This window comes from Nycticebus coucang, chromosome 9, assembly GCF_027406575.1.
Source record: "Nycticebus coucang isolate mNycCou1 chromosome 9, mNycCou1.pri, whole genome shotgun sequence".
Taxonomy (NCBI): Eukaryota; Metazoa; Chordata; class Mammalia; order Primates; family Lorisidae; genus Nycticebus; species Nycticebus coucang.
The window spans coordinates 54,984,624-55,008,184 of record NC_069788.1 but is presented as its reverse complement, the minus strand read 5'-3'; the positions used below and the strand labels follow the sequence as shown (position 1 = coordinate 55,008,184).

The window sequence follows — 23,561 nt, the reverse complement described above, 5'->3', positions numbered from 1 at the left end:
ACCGGTGACCCGCACCCACCGGGCATCCACATTCCCTGACCAGGAACAGCTAGAGCCACGCAACCCTGCATCCTCCCTCCTGTGTCCTCCCAGCTTCCACACTAGCCCGTTCATCTGGAGAGGGACTGTGGTAGCTGTGTGCCCTTTGGAGCCCCCCCGCCTCTGCGCAGAGCTCTTCTCCTGACCAGACACGGCTGGAGCCTTGTGCTTTCTGTGCCAAAGTCACTGGGCGCCTGGCATTCCCAGAACCCTGCGCACCACCCCCAGCCCTGTTGCTGGATCCAAGTGTGTCACAAACCAGAGCTGCTTCCACAACCAGAACTCCCTAGCTAGAGCAGCCCCAGAGGAACTACACAGGGTCACTCCCTACAAAGATCCAGCAACAACAGAGTGATCCCGGTGGGGGCTAATCTTGGAGAGACACCTCCCCAACTCTGAGGACAGCCAGAGGCAACGGTGAAAAACAATCATGAGGCGAAATCAACAGAAAAACTCCGGCAATATGCATAATCAGAGTAGATCAACTCCCCCAAGGATCAATGGGACAGAAACAGCACAAGACCCCATGCACAAACAAATAGCTGAGATGTCAGAAACTGAATTCAGGATCTGGATAGCAAATAAGAATCGAATTAGAATTCCAAACGTTATCTCAAGAATTCAACGGATTCAAAGACCAAATGACCGAAGATTTTGACACATTGAGACAAGAAGTTGTCTCCCTCAAAGATCTGAGAAACACAGTAGAATCCCTCAGTAACAGAATGGAGCAAGCAGAAGAAAGGATTTCTGACATTGGAGACAAAGCTTTCGAACGCTCCCAAACCCTCAAAGAAGAAGAGAAATGGAGAGCAAAAACAGACCACTCTCTCAGAGAGCTCTCCGATAATTTCAAGAAAACCAATATTTGTCTTATAGGGATCCCAGAAAGTGATAAAGTGGCTTCAAAAGGCACAGAGTCTCTTCTCCATGAGATCATGAAGGAGAACTTTCCAGACATGCCAAGAGATGCTGAAATTCAGAACTCCAGCACGACTCAACCCAAATAAGACATCACCCAGACACATCATAATCAATTTCACTACAGTTAATATGAAGGAGAAAATTCTGAAAGCAGCCAGACAAAAGAAAACCATTACCTACAAGGGGAAGAATATCAGAATAACTGCAGATCTCTCTGCTGAAACCTCTCAAGCTGGAAGAGGATGGTCATCGACTTATAATCTCCTAAAACAAAATAACTTCCAACCCAGGATCCTGTACCCAGCTAAACTGAGCTTCATTTATGACGGAGAAATTAAACACTTCAACAACATTCACATGCTGAAGAAATATGCCACAACTAAACCAGCTCTCCAGGACATTCTTAGACCTATCGTCCATAAAGACCAGCATAATGCTCCACCACAAAAGTAAACCCACCCAAAAAATTTTTGATCAAATTCCAACTTCCACAGTCGCAAAAGGATTAAAAATGTCCACTGGTCTCTCAAAAGGCTTATCAATACTCTCAATTAATGTGAATGGTTTAAATTGTCCTCTAAAGAGGCATAAGTTGGCAGACTGGATACAAAAACTCAAGCCAGATATCTGCTGCATCCAAGAATCGCATCTTACATTAAAAGACAGATATGGACTCAAGGTGAAGGGATGGTCATCTATATTCCAGGCAAATGGAAAGCAGAAAAAAACAGGCATTGCAATCCTGTTCGCAGACGCAATAGGCTTTAAACCAACCAAAATAATTAAGGATAAGGATGGACACTTCATATTTGTTAAAGGTAATACTCAATTTGATGAGATCTCAATTATTAATATTTATGCACCCAACCACAACGCACCTCAATTTATAAGAGAAACTCTAACAGACACGAGCAATTTGATTTCCTCCACTTCCATAGTAGTTGGAGATTTTAACACCCCTTTAGCAGTCCTGGATAGAGCCTCCAAAAAGAAGCTAAGCAAAGAAATTTTGCTCAACCATTCAACACCTGGACTTAACAGACATCTACAGAACATTTCATCCTAACAAAACTGAATACACATTCTTCTCATCAACCCACGGAACATACTCCAAAATTGACCACATCCTAGGCCACAAATCTAACCTCGGCAAATTTAAAAAAATAGAAATTATTCCTTGCATCTTCTCAGACCATCATGGAATAAAAGTTGAACTAAATAGCAACAGGAACCTGCATACCCATACAAAAACATGGAAGCTAAACAACCTTATGCTGAAGGATAGATGGGTTATAAATGAGATTAAGAAGGAATCATGAAGTTTTTGGAACAAAACAACAATCAAGACACCAATTACCAGAACCTCTGGGATACTGCAAAGGCAGTCCTAAGAGAGAAATTTATAGCACTGCAAGCCTTCCTTAAGAAAATGGAAAGAGAGTAAGTTAATAACTTAATGGGACATCTCAAACAAATGGAGAAGGAAGAACACTCCAACCCCATACCCAGCAGAAGAAAAGAAATAACCAAAATCAGAGCAGAATTAAATGAAATTGAAAACAAAAGAATTATACAACAGATCAATAAATCCAAAATTGGTTTTTTTAAAAGATCAATAAAATAGATAAACCATTGGCCAACCTAACCAGGAAAAAAAGAGTAAAATCTCTCATTTCATCAATCAGAAACGGTAATGATGAAATAACAACAGACCCCTCAGAAATTCAAAAAATCCTTAATGAATACTACAAGAAACTCTACTCTCACAAATATGAAAATCTGAAAGAAGTCCACCAATACCTGGAAGCACATCACCTACCAAGACTTAGCCAGAACGAAGTGGAAATGTTGAACAGGCCTATATCAAGTTCTGAAATAGCATCAACTATACAAAATCTCCCTAAACAGAAAAGCCCAGGACCAGATGCCTTTACATCAGAATTCTACCAAACATTTAAAGAAGAACTAGTACCTATACTACTAAACCTCTTCCACAATATAGAAAAGAAGGAATATTACTCAGCACATTCTACGAAGCAAACATCATCTTGATCCCCAAACCAGGGAAAGACCCAACAAGAAAAGAAAATTATAGACCAATATCACTAATGAATATAGATGCTAAAATACTCAATAAGATCCTAACAAACAGAATCCAACAACACATCAAAAAAATTATACACCACGACCAAGTCGGATTTATCCCAGGGTCTCAAGGCTGCTTCAATATATGTAAATCTATAAATGTAATTCAACACATAAACAAACTTAAAAATAAAGACCATATGATTCTTTCAATTGATGCAGAAAAAGCTTTTGATGATATCCAGCATCCCTTCATGATCAGAGCACTTAAGAAAATTGGTATAGAAGGGACATTTCTTAAACTAATAGAGGCCATTTACAGCAAACCCACAGCCAATATCGTATTGAATGGAGTTAAATTGAAATCATTTCCACTTAGATCAGGAACCAGGCAAGGTTGTCCATTGTCTCCATTGCTCTTTATCATTGTAATGGATGTTTTAGCCATTGCAATTAGGGAAGAAAAGGCGATCAAGGGTATCCACACAGGGTCAGAAGAGATCAAACTTTCACTCTTCGCAGATGATATGATCGTATATCTGGAAAACACTAGGGATTCTACTCCAAAACTTTTAGAAGTGATCAAGGAATACAGCAATGTCTCAGGCTACAAAATAAACACCCATAAATCTGTAGCCTTTATATATACTAACAATAACCAAGCCGAACAAACAGTCAAGGACTCTATTCCATTCACAGTAGTGCCAAAGAAGATGAAATATTTGGGAGTATACCTAACAAAGGATGTGAAAGATCTCTACAAAGAGAACTATGAAACTATAAGAAAAGAAATAGCCGAAGATGTTAACAGATGGAAAAACATACCATTTCATGGCTGGGAAGAATCAACATTGTTAAAATGTCCATACTGCCCAAAGCAATATATAATTTTAATGCAATTCCTATTAAAGCTCCATTGTCATAGTTTAAAGATCTTGAAAAAATAATACTTCGTTTTATATGGAATCAGAAAAAACCTTGACTAGCCAAAACATTACTGAGCAATAAAAACAAAGCAGGAGGAATCACGCTACCAGACCTGAGACTGTACTATTAATCCATAGTGATGAAAACAGCATGGTACTGGCACAAAAGCAGAGAAGCAGATGTCTGGAACAGAATAGAGAACGAAGAGATGAATCCAGCTACTTACCGTTATTTGATCTTTGACAAGCCAATTAAAAACATTCAGTGGGGAAAAGATTCCCTATTTAACAAATGGTGCTAGGTGAACTGGCTGGCAACCTGTAGAAGATTGAAACTGGACCCACACCTTTGACCATTAACTAAGATAGACTCTCACTGGATAAAAGATTTAAACTTAAGACATGAAACTATAAAAATACTTGAAGAAAGTGCAGGGAAAACTCTTGAAGGAATCAGCCTGGGTGAATATTTTATGAGGAGGACTCCCCAGGCAATTGAAGCAGTATCAAAAATACACTACTGGGACCTGATCAAACTCAAAAGTTTCCAGACAGCCAAGAACATAGTAAGTAAAGCAAGCAGACAGCCCTCAGAATGGGAGAAAATATTTGCAGGTTATACCTCTGATAAAGGTCTAATAACCAGAATCCACAGAGAACTCAAACGTATTAACAAGAAAAGAACACGTGACCCCATCTCAGGGTGGGCAAGGGACTTGAAGAGAAACTTCTCGAAAGAAGACTGACGCAAGATCTACAAACACATGAAAAAAAGCTCATCATCCTTAATCATCAGAGAAATACAAATCAAAACTACTCTGAGACATCACCTAACCCCAGTAAGAGTAGCCCACATAACAAAATCCCAAAACCAGAAATGTTGGCGTAGATGTGGAGGAAAGGGCACACTTGTATACTGCTGGTGGGAATGCCCACTAATATGTTCCTTCTGGAAGGATGTTTGGAGAATACTTAGAGACCTAAAAATAGACCTGCCATTCGATCCTATAATTCCTTTACTAGGTTTATACCCAGAAGACCAAAAGTCACAAGATAACAAAGACATCTGTGCCAGAATGTTTATTGCAGCCCAATTCATAATTGCTAAGTCATGGAAGAAGCCCAATTGCCCATCGACCCACGAATGGACTAGCAAATTGTGGTATATGTATACCATGGAATACTATGCAGCCTTAAAGAAAGATGGAGACTTTACCTCTTTCATGTTTACATGGATGGAGCTGGAACATATTCTTCTTAGCAAAGTATCTCAGGAATGGAAGAAAAAGTATCCAATATACTCAGCCCTACTATGAAGCTAAATTATAGCTCTCACATGAAGACTATAACCCAACTATAGCACAAGACTATGGGGAAAGGGCCAAGAAAGGGGAAGGGAGGGGGGAAGTTTTGGTGGAGGGAGGGTATTGGGTGGGGCCACATCTATGGTGCATCTTAGAATGGGTACAGGCGATTGCAATAATGTACACAGCTATGATTTAACAATAAAAAAAAGAAAAAAAGATTCTTTTTATATATATATATAGACTCTCACTCTGTCGCCCTATGTAGAGTGCCATGGTGTCAGCTCACAGTAACCTCAAAGTCTTGGGCTCAAACAATCCTCTTGCCTTAGTCTCCCAAGTAGCTGGGACTATAGCGCCCACCACAATGCCTGACTATTTTTTTCTATTTTCAGTAGAGACAAGGTCTCACTCTTGCTCAGGCTGATCTAGAACTCCTACGCTCAAGTAATGCACTTGCCTTGTAAAAAATTCTTAAAGGATTCCCATGTCCTCTGTGACTTCACTTCCAACTATATTCAGCTTCTTCTGATCAACACACTCAGCACATTCCTGCCAAGTCCTGATCATTCCCAAACAAGTAGCCTCTGAGCTCTCCAACTACCCTCGTTCTCAAGACACAGTTTTCTCATTCTCTACTTCCCTGATCTTCTACCATTAACACTTCTCCCTGCTTTTGGTATCTCATTCACCCAATGATTGCCATTCTTTTTTCACCTGAGTTTTTTTATGGAATGTTTTGTAAAGCTTATGTGCTCTCCTTAGGGTATCTCTCCTGTATAAGGTATAACTGATTCATCAGGTCAGAGTTACGCTTCTAGCACCCTTAGCACCTGTTGGGCCTTTAAGAAACCTACTCTGGTAGATTTCCAAAGACTGGATACATGTGCTGGCTTCAGGGGCTTCATAAAATCTCCATTCACCTTAAATATTGGTAAAGCCATCTCTAGGGAAAAGTGCTAAATCATCATGAGTTGGCTAACTTGTGAATGCAGAAATCTGTTCTATTTTTTTTTTCTTTGAGACAGAGTCTTGTTCTGTTACCCAGACTAAAGTACAGTAGTATGATCACTGCTCACTGCAACCTCAACCTACTGGGTTCAAGCAATTATCCTGCCTCAGCCTTCTAGAACACTAGGATTATACACATGTGTCACTGTGCCCTGGCCCTGTTTGTTCTTTCTAACAGCCTGGTTGTGAAGGCACAGGACAGGAGTAAGATGTTTTGTTTTCTGGAAATCTCTGAGAGACAGTCATCTTTCTTGCTGCCACCTGACACAGGAACCTACCTACACTCTTACAGCTTGAATGAGTGCTGCCTACATCAACTCAGCCCCTCTGACCCCCATGCATATCCTGAACACACTCACCTCTTTTCCAGAGCCGTTGCTGGATAGTTCCTGGACATGGAAAGCCTCTTCTTTCTCTAATACTTCTCTTGAAGATGGAGTAGTCACCAAGGAAAGCAACAAGCTTCTCTCAGGTGAATGTTTTAGGGAGGGGGTCCAAGTTGACTCATTCTGTTTACGGCGCTCCAGATCCAGGTAATGGAGCTCGGGGTCCTGTTGCTTCTCCGTTGGTGTTGCAGGGCTGTCTCCAATGGAGGAGTTGAAGCTTCCCTCATTGCCAGGCAGCAGGCCCCAGTTGGTGTATTCAGCACTCCCTCTCGGCTCCTGCTTGCTCCTGGGATGGAAAAGGTCCTGCTCTGGCTCCTTGTAGTCATCAGAGTACTCAGACATCTCTTCCAGGCCCCAGTCTTTGCCTAGAAAAGGCAAATCCTTTCTGATATCCTCCGGTGAGTCCCCCCAGGCCCCTGAGGGTGATCCTCTGTTCAGCATCATCTCCCCATAGTCCAGCAGCTGGGCAGGCCTCTGGATAGGCCTGAGCACAAATGTGAGATAAGACCTGATGGGGCCCATCTTCTTGGGCTCACAGTTCTCTTTGTGTGGGCAGCTCACCAGGTAGCAGCGGCCCTCAAACCACCAGGCCAGGTCACAGCTGGACAGGTCACAGCAGGCAGCAGTGCAGTCCACCATGGAGAAGGTGTGAGGCACCCGCATGATTCTGGTCGTTTCCAAGTTAGGTAAAATGACTGCATTGGAATACATCCTCCCCTCACTGCACTGCTTACAGACACAACCTGCAAACAAGGCAGGCTCTAATGAGGGAAAAAGGCATAGCACAGGGAAGCAACTCTAGTTTAAAAAATGAGAAAATGAGAGCCTTATCAATCCTGGTCAGTCTGGCAAGCAAATAAACAATTAGCATTCCGTATAGAAAGATGACCACATTATCTTATAGTCAATCCATCAAACCACCTATCTATACATTTATCCTTCTACCCTTCCACCCACTCATCCATATTCCACTCCTCTACCCACCACCCCACCCATCGATCCTTCCATCCTTCCATTTTTCCACTAGTCCATCCATCTATCCTTTCACCTACCCACCTAACCCTCCATCCACCCATCCATCTATCCCTCTATCCTTCCACCCATTCATCTACGCATAGATTTTTCCACCTATCCATGTACCCTTCCATTCATCCATTCTCTCTCTTCATATAATTGCACTCCAGTTAGTTAACAGTTTTGAACTGTGTACTTTTTAAATATTATTTATAAATCATTTATATTATTTTATACTACTTATTTACATTTATATATTATAATAATTATATATTATATAATGTAATATTATATGTTATATTTATATACTTATAATTATATTTATATATTTATGTAATATATTATGATATATATTATATATATTACATATATATTATAATATACAAATAAGAATGAACTACAGCCAGTATTAGCATGGTACCATGAGCAGTGTGGGCTACTGCAGTGCAGGTCCTGAACTCTGACCAACCACGACAAAACAACAGAAACAGATGGTTTTAGAAACTTTCATAGCAATGTTTCATTATTTAAAATCCAAGTGTAAAATCACTTTTTTTCTTGTATTCTTGGTTTTTTGGTATTTTACAAAAGAATTAATCTGTGAGGTATTGTTTTATTTTACAAAACAAACTGGTCCTACAACACGTGTAGTTTGAGAAGCCCTATATTAAAGGTCTGCTGCCAGAACTCAGAATGGCAAGAGATTTCTTTCCTAACTCATTACTGACAATTTTTAAAACACAACTCTGTAAGTTACCACTCAAGTGACTGTAACAAACTGTTCAACATACGGAGGTGGTCAACATAAGGAACTTAGGCCTGTTGTACTGATACGTACACATGCAGTTTTAAAAAGCTGCCTGAATAGTTTTAGTTTTTTATTTTCTAGAGAAAAACTTATCTTTTTCAAGAGAAAAAACTTAATCTCAGAGAAAGTAATAATATACTCCAGCTGAACATAATAAAATAGCATCTTCTTTTTTCGGATTAACATTAGAGTTCATACTATTGGGCTACACTTTTGCATTTGTTACATAGAGTCCAAGTTTTAGTTAAGTCCTTCACTCAGGAGGTGTGGCATTTACCTCTATACTGTACCTGTTAGATGGGAGCTGACCAAGCTCTTTCCATCCCTTACCCCATCCCTTCCTTGAATTTAATTGTGTTTTTCTCTTGTGTCAATAAAATAGCATCTTTTATCATGATGAAGTATGTGGAATAGAAAGAAAGGTAATCTCCACCTCCTCACAACTATCAAAAACATGCTTATTTTTAGAAATACTACACATCTCTGCGTAACCTATACATGAGGATCTAAGCTAGAAATTTCTTTCAAACCTAAATTCTAAGAAATACTTAAGTTCCTTTGAGAAACAGTTGGCTCATCTCTTCTATGACAATGTGATTCAAAGAAACATCATATTTCATATCTGGCTTTGATCACTACAAACTTTAAGAGTCAACTTTAAAACTACACAGGAAAAAGTCTGTCATCCTCGAGCAAGTAAATTGTTAGAAGGAGGAAAGGAGACCTTTCCATGCAGAAGGAGTCACAGTTTTCAGTCTGGCACACCTCTGGGATACAGGAAAAATCACCCAATTAGGGGTTGTTTAGATATACATTCCTTAAGTAAAGATTATAATGTTGAATAAAGAAAGGTGGTAAGGTGGGTCTCCCAACAACTAAGTCTTATTCCTTTAGGTCAAGTTACCATAATTACTTTACAGGCTATAGACACATTATAGAAAGTTCTTGAAAAACTATCAAACTCCTAGAGACCAGGGAACCTGTCACCCATGTTTTCCTATTCTGCAAATCCTAGCCCCATCTGTGAACACAGTAGGTGCTTGATCATTGGTTAACATTTAACAAGGATAAAGAAGATAAAGAAGAAAGACAAGCAAACTGCAAATAATATTACTGGCACTTGATAAATCAGATATTAATTTTTTTTTGACTCACTTCATTGCCCAGGCTCAAGTACAGTGGGAACAGTCATAGTTTACTGCAACTTAAAACTCCTGGGCTCAAGTAATTCTCCTGCCTCAGCTTCCTGTATAGCTAGGACTACAGGGATGTGGCTACACACCTGTTTAATTTGTAAATATTTTTGGAGAGACAGGGTCTATGCCCAGCAGGAATTGATGTTTTTTAATTAATGGAGAACATTTCATGAAAGAAAAAAAGGAGGCTGGGACATAGTGGCCTGTAAATTCCAGCACTTTGGGAGGCTGAAGCAGTAGGATCACTTGGGGACAGGAGTTTGAAATTAGCCTAGGAAACACAGCAAGATTCTGGCTCTATAAACAAGAGAAAAATTAGCTGGGAATGGTGGTGAGCATCTGTAGTCCCAGCTACTCGGGAGGCTAAGGTGGGAGGATGGCTTAAGCTCAGGAGTTTGAAGTTGCAGTGAGCTATGATTGTGCCACTGTACTCCATCCAGCCTGGGTGAAAGAGCAAGATGCTGTCTCTTTAAACACACACACACACACCCCTCCACCCTCATGGGCCAGGCCAGTCCAGCCTTGTCATCAGATCACAGAACTAATGCTCACCAATAATAATATCCAACTATAAGCAAAGTGAGTATAATTAAAATAAAGATTTATGATAAAAAAGAGACCGATCTTTCCCAACAGGTCACTATGCAATTCTTTTAAATACAGAAATATACATATTTATTGAAGTATGTATGAAATATGATTTTATTTTTCCATCAACAGTCATGATAATAAAAAATTTTTAAAAAAATTTTTGAGACAGGTTTGGCACCTGTGGCTCAAGTGGCTAAGGCGCCAGCCACATACACCTGAGCTGGTGGGTTCGAATCCAGCCTGGGGCCCGCCAAACAACAATGACGGCTGCAACCAAAAAATAGCCGGGCGTTGTGGTGGGCGCCTGTAGTCCCAGTTACTTGGGAGGCTGAGGCAAGAGAATCACTTGAGCCCAGGAGTTGGAGGTTGCTGTGAGCTATGATGCCATAGCACTCTACCCAGGGTGACAGCTTGAAGCTCTGTCTCACTTTGTCACCCTCAGCAGAGTACTATGGCATTATAGCTCACAGCAACCTCAAACTCTTGGGCTCAGTGATCCTCTTGCCTCAGCCTCCTCAGTAGCTGGGACTATAAGCGCCCACCACAACTCCCAGCTATTTTTTAGAGACAGGGAGTTTTGCTCTTGCTCAGACTGGCCTTGAACTCCTGTACTTAGGTAATCTACCCACCCTTGGCCTGAGATTACAGGCATGAGCCACCTCCTTCAGCCACTGTGTCATGCCTTTTATATGTAAAATAATAACTCTATTGAAAAGCAAAGACATAGTACCTTCCCCTCAGGTTGATCAAACCTGCTTAAGTTAGACAAGATGCTCAAGTCTGGCACCAGCATCTCCAGGGCACTGGTTCCCTACCTGCAATGGTCACCAGCAACAGCAGTGAAGAGAGAACTCCTGAAGGGGGCGCCATTCTACATCACCCAGTGGCTGATGGCAGGCTTCTGAGGCAGCCCTCAAGGGTGATGGTTGCAAGCTTCTCTTGATGTTTTTTTAGGAGCCAGATTTGGCCTCAAGAACTTCAAAGGAAAAACAGAAAAGAGACAAGAAGGAAGAAAAGAATAGGTAAATGTAGAAACATCCAAAATTATTTCTATCATTCATTCATGTCAGTGGGAAGCCTGCTCTGTTCCCATCACAGGGCCATATCCCAGGCAACCATTCACCCAGAGGAATTTGTTCACAGAGCAAGTATAGTTCTTAAGAAGAGGCAGAGTCTCATTACTGCTTCTCTACAAGCTTTGGACATAAATGAAGACCAACCAGATGAGAAAAGCAATAGCTATTTATTCAGAGGTTGTAATAGCAGACAGTCACAATCACTTGTGTTTTGGCAGGGATTTGAAGGCAGGCAAAGAAGCAGGAAACCTTTATAGTAGGAAAAAGGGAGGCTTCAGTAGTGCCCTGATTGGAGGCTGTTGGTATGGGGAGGTTGATATAGGGGGTTAACTCAGAGGGCGGCACCCTGTGGGATTGGCTATGAAAGCATGCTTGGCTTTCTCTGGTTGGTACTAAGTTGGAAAAAGGGGAAAAAATTAGTGAAGCTATCAGTTATTAATCAAGTCCTGGCCATCTGCAGCCAATTGTTACATAAGTTCATATTTAGTTTCTAGGATTGTTATTAGAGATAGCAACCTGGCTTCTTGCAAGTCTAACTTACAGCAGACTGCCTTCCTGCACTGTTTATTGTTGATAAGGGGCTGTTTTACTTGCAGATTGGTGAAGGTTGTGGTCAGAATTCTATTTTTATATATGATCTGGACATTGTCTATTTTGATACTCAGTTTCTCAAAGCTCAAACCTATAAAATAATGATTAAATAAGTCATACTACCATATTTCATTAATTCAAACACAAATATTTTCACATTTTGTCATCTCTGTTATTAGGATGTCTTACAATTAATTGCAGCTGGCCAAGTGCCAGGCAAGAAATAGATGTTACTGTGCCTGTACATCACCCATGCAGAACTAGTATCAGAAAGTGGGAAGAACATCCCAATGACAACACAAACAATTCTTTTTAAAAATGCTGCTTCCCCCAGGACACATAGGTAATATAGTGGGAAAACAACAGGTAACAAATGCATAGACAAGTTATATGGTAGTAAGAAAACTCAGGAATATTTTAATTTGTGTCATTGCATCCTCCTTTCTATGTATTCATAAGAATGACTGATCTGTGATAAAAATCAACATCTAAATGATCTGCCCAAAAATCTCTTTCAATATGTATAAATATCCTAAGTGATAGTAAAGCAATGTGGTTTGCTTTATTTGGCAGCATATTTTCTTCCTTAGTGTATTTAAAACAGCAGTGCATCTTACAATCAGTAGTATCTTAGATTCAATGAAATATAGTAATATCAGCATGTTATTTTTGCCTAACCCTTCCTCAGTGTGATCTCCACAACAACCCAGACAATATTATCTCTGTCTTAAAGATGATGAAATTGAGGTTCAAAAATGTTAGCTGATTTGCCCAAGGCTAAAGAACCAGTGCTAAGAGGTCTGGACTTGGAATCCAGTCTCTGGACGCCATGGACTCCAAGCACTTGCTATTTCAGATATGTAACAAAGGCTCCCAGAGGAAAGACAAGCCCATGTTCGAAACCCTGAAAAGTGTTTCCTCAATGAATGTGTCAGACTCCTGCGATGAGCTGCAAGTTTTGGTATATTGTGGTAAACTAGATTTAAGTTCCAGTTCACACCAGCTTCTCCCCACCTACCCCTTCATTCCTTCTCCATCTATGCACACACATTCTTTTATGAAAGAATAAGACTCTTCTTCACTCTTGTCCAAAAGCACTGCAGTACATTTATAAATTTATAATACCGTAGGGATGAAAAAGAATGGGAAATATCCTAACAGAGGCCTCCCAGTTAGCCATGTGTAAGAGTTACGTGGTAAACAAGGGAAGGTGAGAGGAAATTGGAAAGGACAAGGAACCTGCAAACAAAATCAAACCCACTGCATTCTCTGGAAAGACAGCAGACCTTCCAGACCTTGCTTCTGAGTTTTCATCAAGAAACAATTGAAATCATGAGAGTGCCTTCTGTTGAATTACACTGAAGGCTCTGTCCTGCTGTGGAGCAAGGCTGCTACCCAACCTACAACCATTGCTGATCACTGCTTTAGGGGAGGTGAAAGAAAGCTACAAGGGTCCAGAGTTGTTGAGCTGAGTTAGACCAAGAGACTGGGAAGGAACTGGAGTAAAGGTGAGCTAGGTAAAACCAGGAGGTGTCAGGATGACCAACACAGTGGCCATCAGAACATTAGCTTTGGTAAAGTAAAATGGGAAATGAAAACATTCAGAGCTCACAGATTCATGCATGAAACCCCAGAGAACTCCTGGTGATACAAACCATTTGCCACCAATAACTTCCTTTCCTTCCAGTGAGGAAAGTGTGGTTTGAGATGGGAGCAAACAAAAGAACAGAACTGGCCATTTTCCATCTGTAGCCACTGGTCACTCCCTAACCAAAAGATGGGAAAAGAGCAGCTGGGTCCCCAGAAATGGCATCATTCAGCTGCCCAGGCTGCTGGGGCCCAAAACAGCAAAGGCTGTCAGCCAGGGATAGTTGACAAGAATCCCATGAATAAGACTGGGCCTCAACCATACCACACAGCCTCTTCTGGCAAATTAAGAAAAGGCACTTCTCTAGGCCAGGCATGGTGGTTCACGCCTTTAATCTTAGCATTCTGGGAGGCCTAAGTGGGTGGAATGCTTGAGCGCAATAGTTCAAGATTAGCCTGAGTAAAAGCGAGACCCCATCTCTACTAAAAATAGAAAAATAAGCCTGGCACAGTAGCGGGTGCCTGTTGTCCCAGCTACTCAGGAGGCTGAGGCAGGAGGAGCACTTGAACCCAGGAGTTAGAGGTTGCAGTGAGCTACGATGACCACAGCACTGTAGCCTGGGCACCAGAGTGAGATTCTGTCTCAAAAATAAACAAACAAACAAACAAACAAAGGCACTTCTCATCGCAGACACAGCTCTGAAGACACAGAGCTTGGGAAATAGACTGTAGGCCAATTCCCAATCCCCACGCTTTGGAGGCATGCCTTTGTGCAACCTACATAACCACATTGTAACAGGAAAGCCAGTCTTTGTGACTATCTCAGGGAAAACACAGAGTGTTCAGTCACAAAAGCATTTCCTATTCTTATAGCTACACTTAAGGGTTTTTAATTTGGTACATTAATGTAAGCAAACAATGTGCTTCCATTTCCTGAGTGTATGGCCTAGATGTTATCATAAGTCCTTTCAGCTCTAAGAGTTTATAGGTTTTGCTTTTTAAATAAATATGATGGCTGAAATAATGCTTCGACATATATTATCTTATTTGGTCTACTTATAACAACTGTCTCTGAGGTAGAAGTGTTTGTTATTTCCTTTTTATAGCAAAGAACACAGTATCAGAGATAGTCTTTAGCCTGCAGATCTCAAGCTTTCCCTGTAGTGCTCCCAACACCCCTCAATGGTTCTATGAAGAAAGTACCTTCCACTCTGGGTTACTTTAGAAGTCCTTCCTTCCTTATTACACGACTCTAAATGGCCCAGTTCTCTTGATAAACTCATGCTCTCTCCTGGTGCTGACCTTTCACCCACATCCCTGTTGTTTCCAGTGTTTGTGAAAGAAGATAAATTTTAAAGAATTCATACAGAAAGCCTGTCTAATTTCTTATCAAAAATAAAGTTAAATCTGACTGGTAAAAAAGGACTTATAAAATAAGGCTTGACAAGTTCAAAATATTATAAATAGTACAAATATATAATCTCCTTACATAAACTCTGCACAGATCAACTTCATACATGCAAAGAACTGAAAGGAAATGCCCTCCAAGAAGAAAACTAGTGAGAATAATGTTTTTTTTTTTCTTTTCTCATCTGTATTTTCCTTTTTTCCCTAAACTGACCACATCTTTCCTTTGAATTAATAAAGTACAATCCTAATTTTCATTTTTTTTTAATTTTTTTTAACTTTTTCTTTTTTTTTTTTTCCAGTTTTTGGCCCAGGCTGGGTTTGAACCTACCACCTCTGGTATATGGGGCCAGCACCCTACTCCTTTGAGCCACAGGCGCCGCCCCCTAATTTTCATTTTTAAAGAAGGCTTAGATATTCTCACATAGTCTCATTTGATCTCCCCTCCCCCAGTTTGTGGGCTATAAATGCTTGGATTCAGAGAAAATCAAAGCAGATACACATAGAGATTACAAACACTATAAAGCTGAAACTTTATGACAGTCCAGTAATTTTTTAAAGTGGCAGGCATGCCATAGAATTCTAAAATCACTTAGATGCATGTGCTTCTTTATAGGAGCAATTAATTTTTTCAGGTGTATATATATTTTCTCTCCAACTAAATTGTAAGCTTCCTGAAGAAAAGAAACAAATCTTAAAATGTAACTTAACAATGTGTTTCTAAAAATGGTAATGTTCAGTTCAAATATGCATTTTAAATAGAAATATATTCCTTTAGTTAAAAACTTTTTTTAGCCAGTCATGGTGGCTCATGCCTGTAGTGGTAGCTACTATAGAGGCTGAGGTTGGAGAACCACTTCAGCCCAGAAGCTTGAGGCTGCAGTGAGCTATGATTGCACCACTCAGCTGCAGCCTGGGTGCAAAAACAAGATCCATCTCTTAAAAAAAAAAAAAAAGAAAAAAGAAAGAAAGACACAAAAATCCATATTTTTCAAGTGACAGATGATTTAAAAATTGCTGCAGAGATGCCAAATAACTTTGTAGTCTCCAACTGTTAACAAAGTAGAAAGAAGACACTTTAGGTCAAGTGTGGTGCCTCACACCTTAATCCTAGCACTCTGGGAGGCAAGGTGGAGGATCTCTTGAGCTCAGGAGTTCAAGACCAGCCTGAGTAAGAGGCCTCCAGAAATAAACTGCTCTTAGACCCACAGGCAAGGTGACGCCACATCTTGGTCCAGGTCCCAGCCCAGGCCTGTCTCAGGTCCAGTCCCATCAGCCTGCCCTTCCTTCTACTCTTAGCACTTTGGTGTGCCTCTACCCCTTCCCAGACAGGCCTGACCTCAGGGCAAGAAGCAGGCCTTTGCAGTGGCTTCAAAGCATTCGGTGGGGCAGAGTTGGAGCATGGGTAGTGCTCCCCTCGCTGAGCCTGAAAGACCAGGCTGAGTGTCCTCCTTGCTTGGCTCCCTTTCAGGCAGGCCAGCAGCCTGTGCAAAGGCTGAACCTGGTTCTGGAGGGAAGGAAGGTGGACTGCTCAGACCATAAGCTGCTGCACATGGGCCTGCACTAACAGTAGTCCAGGCAGGCATCAGCCCCACTGCTGGTTGGGCAGGGTGGAGAGCAAGAAGTGCATTTAATCATTTTCACATTACCCTACTTACAAGTACATAAATATTCAGATCTATTTTTGAAAATATGGAAGAGCTGCTCTTATGGAAATTTAGTAGGACCAGAGGGTACACATTTGTGAACTAAAATAAAATCTTAAGATGCCAGCCAATTAAATGGACCCCCTCTTGACTCTCCCTCAAAATCCTTAAAGTTAAGTTGCCAGCCATGAGGAAAAGAGAGGTCAGACATGCCTAGTTATGTCCTGTCCCTTTTGGAGTTATTCTTTGTAACAAGATACAAAATGAGTAACAGGCCTCAGGCCAGGTAAATCAAAGGTTAAACCAAGTTGCATATCATCAACTTATTAACAGATCACTTGAGTCTGGGTATATGTCCAGTATATGAACCATGGCTTATCTCTGATTGATAGACTATTTTTACAAGTACAAGCTTGCAGGAGGCGGGCTAACCTTGATTGCAGGGTAGCCCCCAGCAACCTCCACAGTAGCCTTTTACTGAGACGGTACATGATAGGTGAGGGGAGTATTAGACAATGACTGAGTGCCTGACTAAGGATCACGGGGGCTCGGGCTCTAATAGACTTTCTTATCTTAGAACATTCCAAGGCTTTAGACAAAGCTTCATTTCTTTAACCAATTGCAAATCCAAGGATCTTTAAGGCTAACTATAACCTATAATTCATGCTTCACGATGTCCTGCCTTTTGGGGCCAAATCAATATAAAACTTCCACATATTGATTTATGACTTTACATGTAATTCCTGTCTCCCTAAAATGTATACAACCAAACTAATCCAACCACTTCTTGGGTGTGGCTTTCCAGGCTGTAATCTCACATATTCAGCTCAGAATAAACCTTTTTAAATAATTTCACAGAATTTGGGTTCTTTTTGGTGAACACATTCTTAAACAAACTAAAGAGATTTTTGTGAAAGAAAAGAGAGACAGAGAGGAAAAAGGAAAGAAGGAAGGAGGAAAGAAAGGAAGGAAGGAGGGAGGAAAAAGATCCTTAAATATCTGGTTTTAAACCTCAAGGAGAAAATGATTTTAAAAAATACAGATTAAATTGTATGGTATTCAGTTTCTCTTAAAATTCTAACTATCAACAACAATTGGAAGACATAATAGAAGACTATAAGAATATAGTAATTAAAAAAAGAATACAAGGGCGGCGCCTGTGGCTCAGTCGGTAGGGCGCCGGCCCCATATACCGAGGGTGGCGGGTTCAAACCCGACCCTGGCTGAACTGCAACCAAAAAAATAGCTGGGCATTGTGGTGGGTGCCTGTAGTCCCAGCTACTCGGGAGGCTGAGGCAAGAGAATCGCTTAAGCCCAGGAGGTGGAGGGTGCTGTGAGCTGTGTGATGCCACGGCACTCTACCGAGGGCCATAAAGTGAGACTCTGTCTCTACAAAAAAAAAAAAAAAAAAAGAATACAAATAAAATGAGTAAATTTTCTGATTAAAAAGAAAAAAGAATATAGATGACATAATAGAAGACTATACCAAAAGCAAGAGACAAAAAATAGAAGAATTAAGATGAATTTAACAAGATATCTACATATTGGGCTGGGCACAGTGGCTCATGCCTGTAATTCTAGCCCTCTGGAAGCCGGAAATAGGTGGATTGCTTGAACTCGTGAGTTCAAGACCAGCCTGAGCAAGAGTGAAACCCAATCTCTAAAAATAGCCCAGTGTTGTAGCAGGTACCTGTAGTGCCAGCTACTTGGGAGGTTGAGGAAGAAAGATTGCTTGAGCCCAAGATTTTGAGGTTGCTGTGAGCTATGATGCTACAGCACTCTATCAGGGGCAAGAAAGTGAGCATCTGTCTCCCTCCCCCCAAAAAGATATCTACATATCTATTTTAAGGCAACTTAAAAATGCTACTGAAGGACACAAAGAAACTTCAATAAAGGAAGAAAAACATGAATAAATATTCTTGAGATTGGGGCGGTGCCTGTGGCTCAAAGTGGTAGGGCGCCAATCCCATGTGCTGGAGGTGGTGGGTTCAAACCCAGCCCTGGCCAAAAACCACACACACACACACACACACACACACACACACACACTAAATAAATAAATAAATAAATAATTAAAAAATAATATTCTTGAGATTAATATCACAAATATATCAGTTTTCCTAAATTAGCATATAAATTTCTACATTTCCAATAAAAATGAGGCTGGCAAAATTTATATTTGGGGAAATGGGAAACTAGACAAAAATTATTTTAAAGTTCAAATGGGAAAACAAGGGGAAAAAAGCCAAAATTTTTTGCAAAATAAGAGAATTAGAGGGAAAACTGGTCCAACCATACAGTAGAACATAATATAACACCATAGTCATTAAAAGAGGATGGTACAGGCGCAAAAATAGATAACTGAATGATACAAATATTCAAGAAATGAACTCAAATACTTATAAGACTATAGGAGATGGTTAAAAATGGCATCAGATAATGGAGGAAAGACAGATGATTAAATAAATGTTATTGGAAAAATGAGTAGCCATTTGAAAAAATGCTAAGTTGTATCCCTGCCTCACACCAAGAAAATTCCTAATATAAAAACCAAGGTCATTAAAAGTACTATAAGAAACTATGGAATTGATTCATTTTTTATTTCAGGTAAAGGTAAGGGTACAAACAATTAGGTTACAACGTCTGCATTTGTTAGGTAGAGTCCCTCTTACAGTTGTGTCCCACACCAAAAGGTATGCCACATACCCTTACATTGTGCCCATTAAGTGAGAGCACACCAATTCCCTTCCCCTTTGCTCCTTCCCTTTTTCCCCTTCTCCCCAACTTGAGTAGAGTTTTTCTCTTACATGAGTGTGTATTAGATCATCTACTGGCTTCATATTAGCATTGAGTATGTTGGATATTTGGCTTTCCATTCTTGTGATACTTTACCAAGAATAATGTGTTTCAACTCCATCCAGGTTAATATAAAAGATGTAAGGTCTCCATCTTTTTTAGGGCTGAATAGTATTTCATAGTATACATACACCACAGATTGTTAATCCATTCATAGATTGCTTGGCATTTAGGTTGTTTCCACATCCTGGCAATTGTAAATTGAGCTAAGATAAACAATCTAGTCCAAGGGCCAGGTACAGTATCTCATACCTGTAATCCTAGCACTTTAGGAGGCTGAGGCAGATGGATTGCTTGACTTCAGGAGTTCAAGACCATCCTGAGCAAGAGGAAGACCCCATCTCTAGAAAATAGCCAGGCATTGTGGTGGGTGCCTGTAGTCCCAGCTACTCAGGAGGCTGAGGCAAGAGAATTGCTTGAGCCCAAGAGTTTGAGGTTGCTGTAAGCTATGACACCATGGCACTCAACCTGAGGGTGACTGAGACTCTGTCTAAAAAAAAATCTAGTGCAAATATCTTTATGATAGAATGATTTTTTTTTTCTGGGTAGATGTCTAGTAATAGGATCACAGGATCAACTAATTTGAGTTATTTGCGGATTCTCCATACTTCTTTCCAAAGAGGCTGAATTAGTTTGTAGTCCCACCAGCAGTGTAAAAGTGTTCCCTTCTATCCACATCTGCAGCTTTGGGACTTTGTGATGTGGGCTATTCTCACTGGAGTTAGGTGAAATCTCAGGGTGGTTTTGACTTGCATTCCTCTGATGATTAGGGAAGACGAGCATTTTTTCATACGTTTGTTAGCTATTTGTCTATCTTCCTCAGAGAAGGTTCTGTTCATGCCTCTTGCCCAATGATAAATAGGATTAGTTGCTCCTTTTTTTGTTGTTGTTGATTAATCTGAGTTCTCTGTAGCTCTTAGTTATCAAGCCCTTGTCAGATTCATAACATGCAAATACCTCTTCCCATTCTGAAGATTGTCTACTTGCTTTCATTTCTGTGTCCTTAGTGTGCAGAAGCTTTTCAGTTTAATTAAGTCTCATTTGTTTATTTTTGTTGTTCCAATTGCTGTTGAAGTCTTCTTCATAAAATCTTTCTCCAGACTGACATCCTTAAGAGTTTTTCCCACACTTTCTTCTAGAATTTTTACTGTTTCATGTCTTACAATTAAATCTTTTATCCATCTTGAGTCAATTATTTTAAGTAGTGAAAGGTGCAGGTCCAAGTTTCAGTCTTGTACATGTGGTAATCCAGTTCTCCCAGCACCATTTATTGAATAGGGATTATTTACCCCAGTGTATGCTTTTGTTTGGTTTATCAAAGATCAGAGAGCTATAAGAGACTGATATCCTCTCTTGGCTTTCTATTTGGTTCCATATGTCTATGTCTCTATTTTTGTGCCAATACCCTACTCTTTTGATCACTGTGGACTTGTAATATTACCTTAAGTCTGGTAGGGTGAAGCCTTTGGCTTTGTTTTTATTACTAAAAATTACCTTGACTATATGGGTTTTTTTCTGGTTCCACAAGAAACAAAGAACTATTTTTTCCTGTTCTTCAAAGCATGATGTTGGTATTTTAATGGGGATTGCATTAAATCTGTAGATTGCTTTGGGTAGTATAGACATTTTGACAATGTTGAGTCTTTCCAGCCAAGAGCATGGTATGTTCTTCCATTTGTTAATGTCTTCTGCTATTTATTTTCTTAGGGTTTCATAATTCTCTTTGTAGAGGTCTTTCACCTGTTTTGTTAAGTATATTCCTAGGTATTTCATTTTCTTTGAAGCTACTGTGAAGAGAACAGTGTTTTGATTAGCTTCTCAACTTGGCTATTATTGGCATATACAGAGGCTACTGATTTGTGAACCTTGATTTTATATCCTGAGACATTACTGTATTTCTTGATCACTTCCAGGAGTCTTGTGGTTGAGTGTCTGGAGTTCTCTAAGATCCATATCATTGACAAAGAGTGAGCGTTTGGCTTCCTCTACCCTCATTTGCATGTCCTTTATATCTTCCTCTTGCCTGATTGCATTGTCTAGAACTTCCAGAAATATGTTGACTAGAGGTGGCAATAGAGGACAGACATCCTTGTCTGGTTCTAATTCTAAGTGGAAAAGCTTTCAGTTTTACTCCATTCAGTATGATATTAGCTGTATGTTTGTCATAGATAGCTTCAATCAGTTTAAGAAATGTACCACCTATGCCTATATTAAGTGTTCTTGTTAGAAAAGGATGCTGAAAAAGTATTTGTCAAATGCTTTTTTGTCAAATGCTTTTTCTGCAAGTATTGAGAGGATCTTATGGTCTTTGTTTTTGTTTCTGTTGATATGAATTATATTTATGGATTAGCGTATGTTAAACCAGCCCTGCATCCCTGGATGAAGCCTACTTGGCTTCCTGACATAAAATTTTTTTAATGTGTAGCTGTAATCTATTGGCTAAAATTTTATTGAGGATTTTTACATCAATATTCATGAGTGAAATTGGTCTGTAGTTCTCTTTTTTAGTTGGGCCCTTTCCTGGTTTTGGTATCAAGATGATGTTTGCTTCACAGAACATGTTGGGGAAGTTTCCTACCTTCTCAATTGTACAGATACAAACTCATCTTTGAAGGGACTTTTTGGTTGGAGGATTTTTTATTATTTCTTCAGTCTCAATGCTTGATATTGGTCTATTCAGGAGATCTATTTCTTCTTGGTTCAGTCTAGGGAGAGGGTGTGATTTCAAGTATTGGTCCATTTCCTCCATATTTGTCAAATTTCTGGGCATAGAGTTTCTTGTAGTACTCAGAGATAGTCTCTAGTATCTCTGTGGTATCCAATGTTACTTCCCCTTTTTTGTTTCTTTTTTTTTTTTATTGTTGGGGATTCATTGAGGGTACAATAAGCCAGGTTACACTGATTTTTCTTTCTTTTTTTTTTTTTAATTTATTGTTGGGTATTCATTGAGGGTACAAGAAACCAGGTTACACTGATTGCATTTGTTATGTAAAACCCCTCTTACAATCATGTCTTGTCCCCAAAAGTCCCCTTTTTTGTTTCTAATTAAAGTTATTAGAGATTTTACTGTTCCGTATCTTCTTAAATGGTTTATCAATTTTATTTATCTTTTTGAAGAACCAACTTTTTGTTTCATTAATTTTCTGAATGTTTTTTTGTTTGTTTGTTTTCAATTACATTTATTTCTTATTTAATTTTGGTTATTTCTCTTATTCTAATAGGTTTGGGATTGCTTTTCCTTTTCCATTTCCTTAAGATGATTCATTAGATTGTTGATGTGCTCTATGTATGTTTTTCAGGTATAGGCATCTAATGTGATAAATTTCCCTCTTAATTCTGCTTCTGTAGTATCCCACAGGTTTTGCTTCATTATTGTTATATTTGAGGAATTTAATAATTTCTTCCTTTATCTCTTCCTTGACCCAACTGTTATTCACTTTTAGGTTGCTTAATTTCCATGCCTTTGTGTGGGGATGAAAATTTTTGTTGGAGCTGAGGTCCAACTTTATTGCCTTGTGGTCTAAGAAGGTAAAATGTCAACTCTTAATTTTGTTGAGGTTTTATTTGTGTCTGGGGATACAATCTGTTTTGGAGTATGTTCTGTGGACTAATGAGAAGAACATGAATTTCTTAGCTTTGGGATGATGTGTTCTGTATAAAACTATTAAGCCCATTTGTTCTAGGGTCACATTTATGTCCCTTGCATCTTTGTTTAGTTTCTGTTTGGAGGATCTTCCAGTTCTGTCAGAGGAGTGGTAAAGCCCCCACTATAATGGTATTATAGGATATCATATTGCTCAGATCAATTAAGGTCTGTTTCATAAATCTGGGAACATGAAAGTTGGGTACATAAATATTTAGAATTAAAAATTCCTCTTGTTGTATTGTTCCCTTGACCAATAAGAAGTGACCTAAGGAATTGATTTATGACAAAAGTTCTAGGATAATTAAATGGGGAAAAAAATAGTCCTTTCAATAAAGGATGCTGCAACAACCAGATATGAAAAGGTGAAAACAAAAATTGACCCCTACGACACACATATACAAAAGTTAACTTAAAATATATCAAAGACCCACATGTAAGAGCTAAAGCTATAAACTATTAGGAAAAAAC

At 39.6% G+C, this 23,561-nt stretch overlaps 1 protein-coding gene across 4 annotated transcripts in view; it reads right to left on the bottom strand.

Moving 5' to 3' along the window:
* KIAA0319 (KIAA0319 ortholog) overlaps positions 1-23,561 on the bottom strand; it is a 109,659-nt gene that overhangs the window by 54,324 nt on the left and 31,774 nt on the right. For 3 of the 4 annotated variants that reach the window (XM_053602050.1, XM_053602048.1, XM_053602049.1), the window contains 2 exons: positions 11,100-11,260; positions 6,649-7,418 (listed from right to left, as the gene is read on the bottom strand). In XM_053602050.1, the coding sequence (XP_053458025.1) occupies positions 6,649-7,418; positions 11,100-11,154 (825 nt within the window). In that variant the 5' untranslated portion in view covers positions 11,155-11,260. The remainder of the gene's footprint in view (positions 1-6,648; positions 7,419-11,099; positions 11,261-23,561) is intronic. The other variant, XM_053602051.1, reaches the window with a different exon arrangement.